The sequence below is a fragment of the Equus quagga genome, chromosome 5 (genome assembly GCF_021613505.1).
Source record: "Equus quagga isolate Etosha38 chromosome 5, UCLA_HA_Equagga_1.0, whole genome shotgun sequence".
NCBI lineage: Eukaryota > Metazoa > Chordata > Mammalia > Perissodactyla > Equidae > Equus > Equus quagga.
The window spans coordinates 79,884,375-79,897,497 of record NC_060271.1 but is presented as its reverse complement, the minus strand read 5'-3'; the positions used below and the strand labels follow the sequence as shown (position 1 = coordinate 79,897,497).

Sequence of the window (13,123 nt, the reverse complement as noted above, 5' to 3'; positions counted from 1 at the left end):
TACTATCGCATAACATTGAAACCAGGAAATTGACATTGGCACCACGTGTGTATGAGGTTCCATGTCATTTTATCACCTGTGTGAGATTCATGGCACCAACGCCACAATCAAGATACAGAACTGCTGATCACCACAGAGGTCTACCCTGTGCTCCTCTTCATAGTCACACCCACCCCCCTCCCCCCGAAGAGAATTCTTTGGAAAAATGGGACTTGTGAGAGCGGAGACCAAGACCTGATGTTTGTCCTGAGACCAGAGGATGCAGGGTGAGATTTTGACTCTGTGGGGAGAAAAGACAAGCACAGTCTGCTCCGGTCTGCTCTGGGAAACATATTTGGTTTCACACTGACTGCCCTGAGTCACCCAGAGTGGGTGCTGCGAGGGAAATCCTGAGTCTAGAATGAGGCATGGGGGTGACTGGGGCAGACTCTGAGCTGGGCGGGACTAGCCACCACCCAGTGTCCACCCACCTTGCCCGGCAGACGTGTACCACACTGCTGCCCTAGGGGAACAGACACATCCTCTAGCCTCACAGCTCAGAGGGGGTTCCTTCCTTTGTACTTTCTGCCCTGGGCTGAAAATGTCAGGGCAGGCCTGCAGCACGGATCCTGGAGGTGAAATATAAGAAGCTGAGACAGGGTCCTAAGATCAGATGAACAGAGACCTGTCCTGGTTCTTAGGGAGCTCTCAATATTGTGAGACAGAAAGGCTGAAGGAACCCAAGTCTGATGGAGGACACACAGGCTCAGCTTGTGGGGGCTCAGAGCTGAGTGGCAGGAACAAAAGAGAACTCTCCAAAAGGGGAAGAGATATAGGAAAGAGACCAGATGTGTGGTGAATCCAGGGTGCTGTAGGGTTCAGGGAAGGCTTCCTGTAGGAGGTGGCGCTGAAGCTGGCCCAAGAATAACCCTCTACAGATGTTCAAAAAAAGATGATGATGGAATTGTGCAGGGGAAGAAGTACCCAGGTATGGCCAGGAGAGGGGTGCAGGGTGAGGGCAGCTTGGGGGACAATGAGGAGAAGACCTGAGGAGAGGGCAGCCTGCCAGAACCTGGGTGTGTGGGGGGAGAGCAGGACGAGTGTTGAGGCGCGCAGGGCTGGGAGAGCACCTGAGGTTCCAGGAGGAAGAACTGAGTACACAGTGGCTGCAGGTTGCAGGTGGAGGGACAGCCAGGAGCAGAGGTCAGAGAAGCCAGCCTCGCCCCTCTGCCCCTCCCTCCCCCACCCTCCTGCTCCCAGGTGGCCTAGGGCAGCTCCCAGATCTGGAAGAGCTCCAGAGCCAGAGCACGGCTTTCCCTGTTTACAGTCAACTCGGGGGCGGAGGGGAGGGGAGGGGTGGCCACGGGGCTGGCTGGTCAGCTCTCTCTAGTTCCAGCTGAGCCTGAGGTGTTGGACCTGCTACCAGCAGGCTCAGGCACTCGGCTCCCAGCCGGACACCTCACCATGGCCACGAAGGTAGACAGTAGGCCTGGTGGGCTCCCCATCAGGAGCTGTGACCTGGGCGCAGCCCGCGAGCACATGCAGGCGGTCACTCGAAACTACATCACCCGTCCCCGTGTCAGTGAGTACAACCCCCCCAGAGCGTGAGGGTGGGATGAGCTGCTTGGGTCCCCAGGTCTTGCTTCTTAGCCTCAGGGAAAGAAGAGGACCTGAGACTTGGGGAGACCTAGGGGGCTCTGGATCCAGTGGAGTGATGCAGCGGGCTGCCTGGAAAAGGGGCCATCTCTGCAGGTGGAGGGACGGGGATCCCCAGCCCAGGCTACCCCAGAGGAAAGGGCAGGGGAGTCACCGCGGAAACTCCCTGCCATCACCCTGATCCTGCACTAAGACCCCAAGGCCAGAGAGCTCCCAACTGCCCCTGTGTGTGTGTGTGTGTGTGTGTGTGTACACGCTCCTGTGAGAATGTGTGTGTTTGGGCTATGTGTGTGTGTGCACCAGAACACTCAGCATGAGGAAATGCATGACCAAGTGTTCTTGGGGAATGTGTGTGGCAATGCAGAGTACGTGCATGTTCTCAGGATGGGGAAGCATGTGACACTGTGTGTGTCGCGTCAGTGGGCGCATGTCCTGTGTATATAACCAGAGGAAGACATGTGTCTTGGTGCGTGGGTGCTCCCACCTTCACTTGGGCGAGGATATGTGTGAATTTGTATGTGACAGCGGGAGTGTGTGTGTGATCAGAGGTAGGAAATGTATAAGTGTGTGTGCATGCTTGTGTGCTCAGCATGAGGGCAAGTGTGTGTGTGCACGTGTGTGAGTGTGCACACTCCTGAGGAGAACATGGGTGAGTGTGTGGTCGGGTGATATCACACGTCTGTGTGGGTACAGCTGGGGGCAGAGCGAGAGCCTGGCACCCAGGTGTGGGAGTGCCTGTGCCCATGGGGGCTGGAGTGTACAGGCGCCATCCCCCGGTGTGGCTCGAGTGCCAGTCCTGCAGGGGTGGGCCAAGTCCAGAGGTCTGGGATAGAGAGACCAATAAGGCCCCCGGACCAGAGGGAGTCCCCCCATCTCTCCTTGTCCAAGGTCACCCTCCCTGGCCTGGTGAATTCTCGAATTCTCAGACAGCCCAGCTCACTGGAGTAAACTGGCCTGGCCGGCACCAGCTAAGCAGGGCCAGAGGCTCTGAACAGGTTGTGTGTGGGGAGAAGTTGGCCTAGCCCAGCTACCCCTCCCTCTCTCTGCAGTTCCTTGCAGTCCAGTGGGGGAGGGGAGTGACCTGAGAGGGCAGCTGAGAGCTGGGTCTACTGTGGGGGCTGACTGTTCCCTCTCTCCAGCTCCGTCCCAGCCAGGCCCTTGTTTAGAGTCAACAAGCCCTGGCCCAAGGGACGCACCCTGGAGGTTTGACCCTGGCTGGAAGCACGGGTGGCAGTGCCCGACGTTTGCATGTGTGTTGCTCCATGTGGCCCCCACCCAGGCAAGTGTGTTCACACCAACAGCTGACCCAGAGACAAGAGGCAGAGCAGGGGAGCCCCACGGGGCTTTGCTCAATGCTTGTGTTAAAGATGTCACTGCAGTGATAAAGACCACTGCCCTCGATTCTGCTGCACACCAGCATCCTCACAGGGTCCACCCAGGGGCCCGCCCCAGCCCAGCCTGGACACACTCTCACCCAGGGGCAGGCTTGATTCCCCCGTGCACCTCTGCACCTACAGCTCTCTCTCAGGGCCCTGGGCAGTTTTCTCCCTGTGGGGGCATAGTGGGCTGTGGACTAGGGAGGGCTTGGAGACCCCCCAGAGCTACTGCACCCAGCATGCTGAGGCAGGACTCCTGAGTCCCTCTCTGCCCTCTTCCCCCAGCCTGGCCTCCTCCCTGGGGACTCTGCGCGGTAGAGACTGAAAGAGCCTTGGTGGCGGGGAGCTGGGGGACCAGAGGACCAAGGGGCTCGCTCAGCCATAGGTGGGTGTGAGTCTAGGAGAAGGTTTCCTTCCTGGAGGAGGAGGCGAACTGAACAGGCCTGAGGCAGTAAAGGTGATTTCACTGCAGTGGCTGAGGGAAGGAATGGGCCCAAAAGGAGGGGCTTGGGTGGAATCAGGCTGGGGAGGGGACCCCAACAATGTCCACCCTGGGGGAGAAGGGACTCCTCTGCCTCCCTCGGAGCTAGAGTTGCTCCCCACGGAGAGAAGGTGGCATGGAGCTTTATTTGGTCAGACGATGCTAGGGTGAGGGGCGGGGGGGGGGCAGGGCAGGCTGTTGCACAGCATGAGCCAAGGCTAGGATGGACAGGCTGGCAGCCTTGTCAGCTCGCCCAGGGGCTCGAGTGCCTCGGTTTCCTCAACTGAAAGGCGAGGGGGGTTACACTGCGAGACTTCCACCCAGCAAGGTCTTGGGCTGATTCTAAGCATCTCAGCTTCCAGCCCTTGCCCTCCCTCCCCTAATCCCTCCAGCGGGGATCAGGGAGGAGGTTCGGGACCTGCTGCCCTGGCTTGCCCCCACCCTGGCCTCACGCCTGGGTGCGCCTGGCTCAGCCCTCTCCCAGGACGCTGCAGGTGTGGCTGGCCCGGCCCTAATTAGTGGGCTGCTTGGAGCCCTGCTGAGCCTTTGACAGGGAAGGCGGTGGGGAGATGGGGGCAGGGAGGGGCTCCACCCGCCTGCTGCCCAAAGTGCAACCCGAAGTGTCAGCCAGGACAATGGGGTGGGGGGGACAGAGCAGCTGGAGGGAGTGTCTGCAAAGTCTCAGGAAGGCCCACTGAAGGAGCGCCCCTCAGAGGTCTTCCGGTCCAGCCACTGCCTCCAGCACAACCCTCCCAACCCTTCACATCTCCAGGATGGAAGGGTGCGTCCCAGGGCTGGGGTAGTGGCCCTCAACCTTGAGTGCCCAGGATACTGTCCTGATTTGTGGTATGCCCTAGGAGAAACCAGCCGACTTCCTGGGCCTTGGTTTGCCACTCCACGCAATGGGCACAATCAGAGTTGGGGGTGGGCACAAACAAAGGCCTGGCTTCCAGTCAAGGACACCTTTGTGGCTCAACCGCCGAGTTCGCTGTGTCCAAACCAGAGAGCCTCCAGGAAAAGATATGCTCTAGTCTGACAGGGAGACACAGAGCCCTAGTGTCTCTGGGAGAGACACAATCCGCCTCAAGGTACAGAGCGGCTGGAGAGCAGGATGCCCTCTCAGGTACCAGCCTGTAGCGTGTGGGACTTCAGAGGGAAGAGGACCCTGTTGGGCTGCAGCAGTCAGTCAAGGGCGAGGCCTTGAAGGGATGAATAGCCTGAGGTGGACCTAACTGGCCACGTGCATGAATTATCCACAGTGAAGGGTCCAGACCATGGAGTGATGTATTCATCTAGCACCTATTTACAAACCCCCCTAGAGCCAGGCACCCTGCTTGCTGGAAGCCTGGGAAGGTGGCTTATAGATAATGGTGGTGAGATGAGACCAGACGGGTGACTTAGAGACCTCATGCCGGTCCCAGTGTGGCTTGGGCTGGGGGAGGCATGGAATTGAGAAGCTGGCAGCCAGGGGGGGCCTGGTTCTGCTGCAGGCAAGCACTTTGCCCCCCGCCCCTAGGCTCCCCCCAGACAAGGCCCTCCTCCTTGGGAAGGTGGGTGAGGGGGCAGCGGGTCTGCTCCCCTCTTTGTGCCCACCACTATCATCACTCCCCTGACTCCTGGGGCGCCCCCCGCCCACGAATGTAGAGTTGTTGGCTGTTGGGTTAATGAGGTTTTCACGTGGCAGAAGCTGTGAAGTGGGGGCAGCTGGCTGTGAACGAAGGGAGGAAGTTGAAAGACTTGTCTCCGGAGGCGGAGGCGGAATTGGAGATGATTCCCCGGGGCTTTCGGGACCTCGGGGGCCCCTCCCCTCCCCCTCCCCCACCTCCCTAGACGCCCACCCACCCTGCGTCTTTCTTCTGCCATCTTAGCCCTTTTGGCTGGTCTGGTATTTTCCCTCCAGGGTCAGCAAGATGCCAGCTCTTCCCGGGGCTTTTTAAAACGCGGCGCTCTCCACCCATGCTCATTCGCGTTCTTGCGGTCCAGCACCTCCTCCCCGCTTCCCCATCCTCCCTCCGCTGGGCTCACATGCTCTTCTCTGCCCCACAAGGGTCTAGAAATCCAGAGAATTTGATCAAAATGCCACGTGCGCAGGGGTGCGTGGCTGCTTAGTGATTTTTCTTCTTGGTGGAGAGGGTGATGTCCCCTGCCCTCCCTCACTGGGGTCTTCCTATGCCCACCACCCCCCTTAGCCCTGAGCATTCTCTCTCTCATCCTTTCCACCCTCTGTCTTCACAGGAGTGGCAGGAACCAGGAGAGCAAGCCCTCAGACTGGGCGAAAGGACACTCATTTGGTTTGGGGCTGGGAAGGTGGGGGTCACGCATGGCTCCTGATGTGGGACATAGGGGAATGAGCTGGTGGGACCAGGCGGACCCTGTCCATAATTCATCCAATAAATATTCACTGAGTGTCTATTGTCGACAGAGGAAAAATCACTACAATTTGAACAGCAGATATTTATTTGGGCAATTAGAATTGCAATTTGGAAGACACAGATTGAGGTAGAAATCAAAACCGTGTTTCCATTACAGGAGAGGGGCTTAGGGTTTTTATGGGGAAAAGGGAGGATGAGGTGAGTTGTATTACAGAAGAGTTCAGCGGCGCTAGATGAGGTCAGGATGTTTGTACTTCATAGGTTGGTTAGCGATTTGGTCATTAGCAAAGTCTAGTTTTATCAGTCCTTACAAACAGGATATTCTTGTCCTTATTGACTTCTTGGAATGTCAGTGGTTTGGTCCAGTTTGGAAGATAAAGAAAACAAGACGTGCAAGGCAATCCCTCTGGAACGGCTGCTCCAGCTCTCTTTTAATATGGCTCCACTCCTGTCATCTTTCACACTACCCTATGCCGGCATCATCCTCAGAGGTGGGATTCAGCCGTGAACATCGCAGACATCCCTGCCCGCATGTCTCATTGGGCTGAGTGTCCTCCTGCGCCCCAGAGCGAGCCTCTGCACACCAGCCGCACTGCCCTTCTTACTGTCCCCCAAAGGCGCCAAGTGCTTTCTCACCCTTGGGCCTCCTCACCTCTGCCAGATATGCCCCTTGCCCAGCTCTCTGGGGGCTGGCTGGGTGACTCCAACTGACCTTGAAGAGGCACTCCTTGCAAGGTGCTTCCTCCCTGGCCACCCAGTCTGGTCCTCCCGCCCGTTCTCACTCATCCACCCTGTTCTTTCCCTTCATAGCACCTACTGCAGTTTGTAGTTAAATTGTTTCCTCCTTATCCCCTCGTTTAAACTTTGGCTCCACATTTTATTTGCTACCTTTATTTGCCTAGCTTGGTACCTAGAAGGATCTGATAAATATACTTAAAGAGAGGGAGGGAGGAGGGAAGGAAGGGAAGCAGATCATCCAGGGGAAGGAGAGTGAGAAGTCAAGAGCCAGGTCTCAGCTCTGGGGCCCTCCATTATCCAAGGGGCCTCAAAATAGGCTGAGGAGCCGCCGAGGCCGGGGGTACGGGGTAGAGTGGTGCACCCAGAGCCAGGGCCTCCCAGGAGCTGAGGGAGAGAGCACCTCCGGCTCTAGTCCCTTTGGATTCAGCAATGCGCAGGCCAGAGGTGGCCTAGAGAGAAGCCAGACTGGAGAGGGTGGGGTGTGGATGGAAGGTGGGAAGGGAAGACAGCAATGGAGACGTGCTTTCGAGAAGCAGGGATGTGAAAGGGAGGAAAGAAATCGGGCATCCCTCCATTGGAGAAGGACAAGGGCTGAGGGAGTGGCTTTTAAGATTGGAGATGCCAGAGCTTCTTTGCTGGGAAGACCACAGAGAGAGGAAGGTGCTGACTCTTCACCCCAGGGAGCTGTCAGCTCTAAGGCTGGAAGGTGGGACACCTCCTCCGTGGGAACCCACGAGGAAGGAGAAAGAAGAGGGTGACGCAGGTGCACACGGGCCTATAGTTTGAAGGCAGAAAGGTGAGGGAGTTCCCCTGCTCCAGCCTAAGCCAAGAAGAACTTATCTTCTTGTGCCCTCCTCCCGTTCCTGAGTTTCCCTACAGGCCTTAAGCTTGGAAGAACCTTGCAAATATCCATGCAAGGATCGCCTTGCCCGGTAGGTCTTCCTAGCCCAAGTTTCGGAGAAAGGAACTTAAATCGGACAAAAATAAGGAGTATTCCCCCTCAACTGCAGAGGGCGTGAGCTAGGGGCCTTTGATTTCCCTTGGCGTGGAGAGGCTTGGAGCCAGGCTTGCTTGGAAGGACCAGGGTAAGTGGCTGGGAGCCCATGTGGTCTGGAAGGAAGCACAAGGTGGTGTCCTGGCCCCTGTCCTGCCCCAAGTGTGCAGTGTGGCGCTCGGCCAGGCTTTTCAACGTGCCGGGCCCTGTTCTCCTTGCCTGTAGAAGGAGGGTTGGACTCGGAGGTCCTTCCAGCCTGTGAGTGACCAAGCAACTTCACAGACAGCCCTGCCCACCCTGCCTTGCCAAGTTCCTTCATCTCAGTTGTCACATTAGCACTTCACAAGGACCCAGGGTTGTGGGTGAGGGACACCCCAGGGTCCCTCAGCTAGCCCCTAGTGGAAACAAAATAGGCTTCCTGTCTGCCAGTCCATGGCGCCTTCTGTTGCGGTCCACCACACTGGAGTTAGGAAGTGTTTCTTGATGTCTAACCCAAATGTTCCCTGTGAGTGGAGCTCGTTTTCTTGTTGTGGGTCTCTCCAGCCACTAGGACTGTGGGACATTCTGCTTCTTCCTCCTTCCTTATTGATCTCCCCTCCACCATGGGTACCCACTGAGCCCAGGGAGTGTGGGAGCCTCCCAGGCAGAGCAGAGCACGGTTGGAGCAGGCACCCCGGCTGGTTTTTCTCACCACTGCCTGCACCCCCCAACACACACACCATAGCTCCCCATGCACACAGTGCTCCATCAGTGTGGGGCGATGGAGAGAAGTGTGGTCCTGGGAAGGAGCAGGGGAGGACAGTTCTCGGCCATAGCTGGGAGCCAGAAACTTTTGGAAAACGTTCTGGGTCAGAGAGGAGGGAGTGGGTAAGGTGGGGCTGAGGCCAGAGGGATGAGAAAGCCGCCTCAGGGATAAGAGAGGCCTCTGCATGGATGGGGGAGGGGAGGACTCTGAGGGGCCTCTGCCCTTGCCCTGGCCCTCCCCCAGCCTCCTGCAGGTGTCCGAGGCAGCGGGGGCCCTGCGGGCAGGGGCATGACCCTTACAGCAATGGTGGCTGGCCCTGTCACAGCTAATGACCCTGATGGCCTAGGCTGGGAAGGAGGTGGGGGTGGTGCCTAGAGGGGGAAGGCAGAGGATGCCTCTGTGTGTGTGTGTGTGTGTGTGTGTGTCTGGGTGTCTGGGTGTGAGACCCTCACCCACCCCCGCCCCTCCTGCAGCCTACAGGACTGTCTGCAGCGTCAACGGGCCCCTGGTGGTGCTGGACCAAGTCAAGGTAAGACTTCTGCCTCTTCCCAGGCACTAAGGCAGAATCCCAGGGCTCCCTAGCACCTGTGCAGAATTTCTTCTAAATTGTCCTGCCCCTGGATGGCCCCCGGGCCTGCCCTGTTCTTTCTGATCCCCTGTCACCCACCCCACATTCTCCCCCGGCCACAGCTGTCTCCCCTGCCCTCTGAGGTTTCCCCTTCCTGCCTTCTCAGTGGGGGCCCCACTCTGGGCTTTGGGAAACCTGCTTCTACCATCAATGGACCAGGGTGGGGATTCGGGCTGTTGCGACTCTTCTTCAGCAGTTGAACGGCTGGGTCTGACTTCCTCACCAGGCGGGACTCTCCCACCTGCTGTTCTCAGGGGTCTTCTTGTAAAAGGGAGAGGAGGGGGTGGCAATCAATGCCAGCCCACTTTTCTCCAGAGCTTGATGATTTTCAGAGGCCTTTGGAATATCTCAGTCTGGGAAACAGCAGCGTGGGTGGGAAGTACCGTGGGCCTCACAAAACGAAGTGGGATGTGCCCCTGGGGAACTGGAGGAACATGGCAGACACTGGCAGTATTTTGAGTCCTGGGGTTGGGGATTCTTGAGGCATAAGGAGACCTGCAAAGGGACGAGATCACTCTGCTGTCCCCCTACCCCCAGTTCCACCCCTCAGTCTCCCATTCCACCCCACCCTGGGGGGTGCACCCCATCCCCAAACTGGAAATCTGGGGGCCACCCTTGACTTCTCCCTTCTGGACTCCAGTCTGTCAGTGCCCATGTCCTGTCAGCAATCTCACACCCCACCACCACCTTATTACGGCCATGGCCTCTGGGCCCGCAGCCCGGTGCCCTCCCATCCTCCACTCTGCAACCAGGCAGCCCTGACCCCTTCACTCCCCTGCTTTGAACTCACTTAGGGCCCTGCCCAGCGCCTTCACCTTACAGGGCCCACATTCCATCAGGGTTCCTGCATACCTTTCCACTCTTCCTTCTCATCGTGCTTCCTTCCCCACCTAGAAACCCACACTGTCTCTGCATGGAGCTGCCATTGGATGTCTCCTGGCCTTTGCACATACTTGTCCCTCTGCCTCCTCTACCACCCTTCTCCATCCCCTCCCTGTGACTCATCCCCAGGGCTAGCAGAGAGTCACCTTCTCCTGGAAGCCTCTCCCAGCTTTCTGGGTAGTGAGCCTGTCCCTGCTCTCCGCTTTGTATACTGTCTGTTGGCAGCAGCCGTCAAGGCATTTGGTCACTACCTGACCATGTGTCTCCTCCATGTCCCCTTCCTGCCACACCCTGTGCCCTCCTGTTGGACCTGGATGGTGTTTACTAATCCTGAGCTCCCAGGGCCCCACGCTGCACTTTTACTGAACCCCGACCATGGTAGGTGCTCAGTTTGTACAAAGGAAGGGTGGATAAATGAGGGAGACAAATGAAGGAACGTGTTAGCGTGACTAAATATGGACCTGGCAAAACTGGAGCTAACTGTAGTAGAGAAATCAGACCGACTCATTTCTGGAAAACACATTCCAAGTTCATCTGGACCAAGTTTGGTCCTCTGGTGTCAGGGATGCCCTGGGAGGAAGTGTGTTGGAGCAGCTATGCATGTGTGCACCGGGGCCAGATGGTCTTGTCTTGTCTAAACTCTTCTTGAATTTTAATCCCAGCTTCATCCCACCTCTTACACTAGCTACCTGTCAATTCTAGATCAGCAGACTGCACCACCTCGGAACTTGTTAGAAATAAAGATTGTTGGGCTCTACCCCAGACTGACAGAATCCAAACCTCTGGGGGTGGGGCCCAGAAGTCTGTTTTTACAAGCCCTCTGGTGATCTGATGCTCCCTGAAGTTTGAAAGCCATCTATCTAGGGTCGTAAATCCCAGTTTCCATCATTAAATGATATCAGGGTTGTTATGAGAATCAAATCAGATAAATGTATTATTATTATTTCCTCTTGAGAACAGCTAGCCATAGGTCTGCCTGGAATGCAGAAATGCTAATACGCCTGCTGAAACAGGCGTGCCCTCCTCTGTGCCCTCACCCATCTCCATCACACTCCCCACCACGCCTGTCTGTCTAGGGGGGACCCAGTGTGTATGGAGAGGAGGTACCTATGCCGACATCCATTTTCCCAGCTGAAGAGTGGGGTGGACTAGGAAACTAGAGATAGATTCCCAGCCCTACGGTTCCGTGAATGTTGCATGCATCTGTGACTCTCGCAGAACAGAATAACTGGGTGATGGAGACACCCAGAGAACCCTGGGCTTGCAGAGGGAAGGAAAGGAATCAGTAGTTTATAGTCTCATAAATTCAGGAGGTGGAGAAGGCACCTCTATGCCCCGCTTTCCACTGTCCCACGCCCCTCTCCTTGTTCTAGAGTTGATGGTGCAAATTCCCACAGTTCTGTCTCTACAGCGCCACCTTCTGTCCCCATTGAATCATACAGCCAATTACTGCGTCTGTGTCCATACTTCTCAAACGGAAAAATATTCGGGGAAAGAATTTTGTGTAGATCGGAGGTTCTTGGCCCGGGGACTAAAGCCCTTGAAATTGTATGCAAACCTTTGAAGGTATGGATTCGTGTGCCTGTGCATTTTTCTGGGGGTAGGTTCCACACTTTCATCTGATTTTCCAGGGATGTGACCCAGAAAAGGCTATCCCCATGATTTGTAGAGGGTAAAATTGACTCCCCTGGGTCGTTAAACATCCATACCCACAGGCCTGATCTCACAAAAGGACACCCGCACACAATCACGCTCACACACAATCACACTCACACACAATCACACTCACACAAGGTTGTACAAGCATTAAAGAAGAGTCTGGATATCTGATATCCACCGGCCTGGAATATTCTAGACAGATGTCACCAGAGCCCTGGTCCTCAAACTTGAGCATGCATCAGAATCCCCTGGAGGGATCCTTGGGACCCCAACCCAAAGTTCTGATTCCACAGATCAGAGGCCCAAGAATTTGAATTTCTAACAAGTTCCAGGCGAGGCTGCCGCTGCTGCTGGGCTGGGGACCACGCTTTGAGAACAGCTGCTGCAGAGCATCTTCCAACTACTGTTTTCTGTGATTCACATCAGTCCTTATTGGAGCCTTGGAGCAAGCACTCACCTTGTCCACCAGACTTGGTTCCTAATGTCTGAGGCTGCTCCCAAACTCTTACAGGAAAAAGCTTTCAAAAAAGAGTGTCCATCAGCTCTGAAGACAGTCTCTACAGAGGAGTTCCAGGCTTCCCTGGGCACTGTGGGAAGGAGAGGCCCTGGAGGCCAGCGTGTCCTTGGACAAGTCCTGCCAGGCTTGCTAAGAACTCCCCCAGGAGCTGTGCAGCAGCTCCCCCAGGCCTGACCCCTGCTGGTTGAGAACTCAGCTGAATCTCCGGCAGAGGAGACGGGCGGCAGGGAGCCACCCCCACTCCCTGTGATTGCTAGTAACCAGCAGCGAGAGTGGACAGAATCAGGCTTGCTCAGTATGTGGCTGGGAAATAGGGCCCCTTTGGGTAAAAGGGCATTGCTGCACACTGGAATTCTCCTCTGCACTCATTGCTCTAGCTGGCTATGACCACCCCTCCCCCAAAACCAATACCCAACGCACGCCCACATACAGCTTGGCATTTTCTTCCTAACGGATTCCAGACTACATTCTCCGAGCCTGGGCGTGATGGTTCTGACAGTTCTTCCTCGTGTCTGACTATAATCTCTCTGCTGTTCAAAAAGTTCATTTTCTCTGATTTCGTGTTTCAGGGCCACACGGTGCACCACCTCCTGTCCACTGTCCTTTCCTCTCACTTTCCCTCATCCGCATAAACCCACATAAAAATGACCACATTTTATCACTCTGTTGCCTGGTTTTTATTGGGCCGTTGCCTGAATTCTTTTAGGCCCACTCTGGCCTAAAATTGCTGTCCACCAACTTTCCTCCTGAAGTTAGCAGCCCACCATGACCTCCACACACAAGGGAGCCCAGGGGCCCTTTCAGATAGACAGACAGACAGACAGACACAGGCCGACATAGAGCAGAAGAGGGAAAGGAGCTAGGGCTTTTGTTTAACTTGTTTCCCAGGGTCTCGCAGTTCCTGCTCTTGGGCTCCCTCTTGTGGTTGAGAAGCCAAAGACAGCTGGGCATTAGCCACTGGGCAGCCCTCAGAGTGTGCCTCTTGGGACCAGCCCCCTCCCCCAGGGCCCCCACTCAGCAGCCTGAGGGGTGGTTCGGAGCAGAACGAGAGTGCCTTCCTGGCATGCTCTTCACAGGACAAGCAAGGGCCCAAGCC

At 56.3% G+C, this 13,123-nt stretch overlaps 1 protein-coding gene across 2 annotated transcripts in view; it reads left to right on the top strand.

The window, feature by feature from the left end:
* The first annotated feature begins 1,360 nt into the window (after nt 1-1,360).
* The window catches only part of ATP6V1B1 (ATPase H+ transporting V1 subunit B1), a 28,395-nt gene continuing 16,632 nt past the window's right edge, over nt 1,361-13,123 (top strand). For both annotated transcript variants that reach the window (XM_046662615.1, XM_046662614.1), the window contains exons 1-2: nt 1,361-1,561; nt 8,815-8,870. In XM_046662615.1, the coding sequence (XP_046518571.1) occupies nt 1,444-1,561; nt 8,815-8,870 (174 nt within the window). In that variant the 5' untranslated portion in view covers nt 1,361-1,443. The remainder of the gene's footprint in view (nt 1,562-8,814; nt 8,871-13,123) is intronic.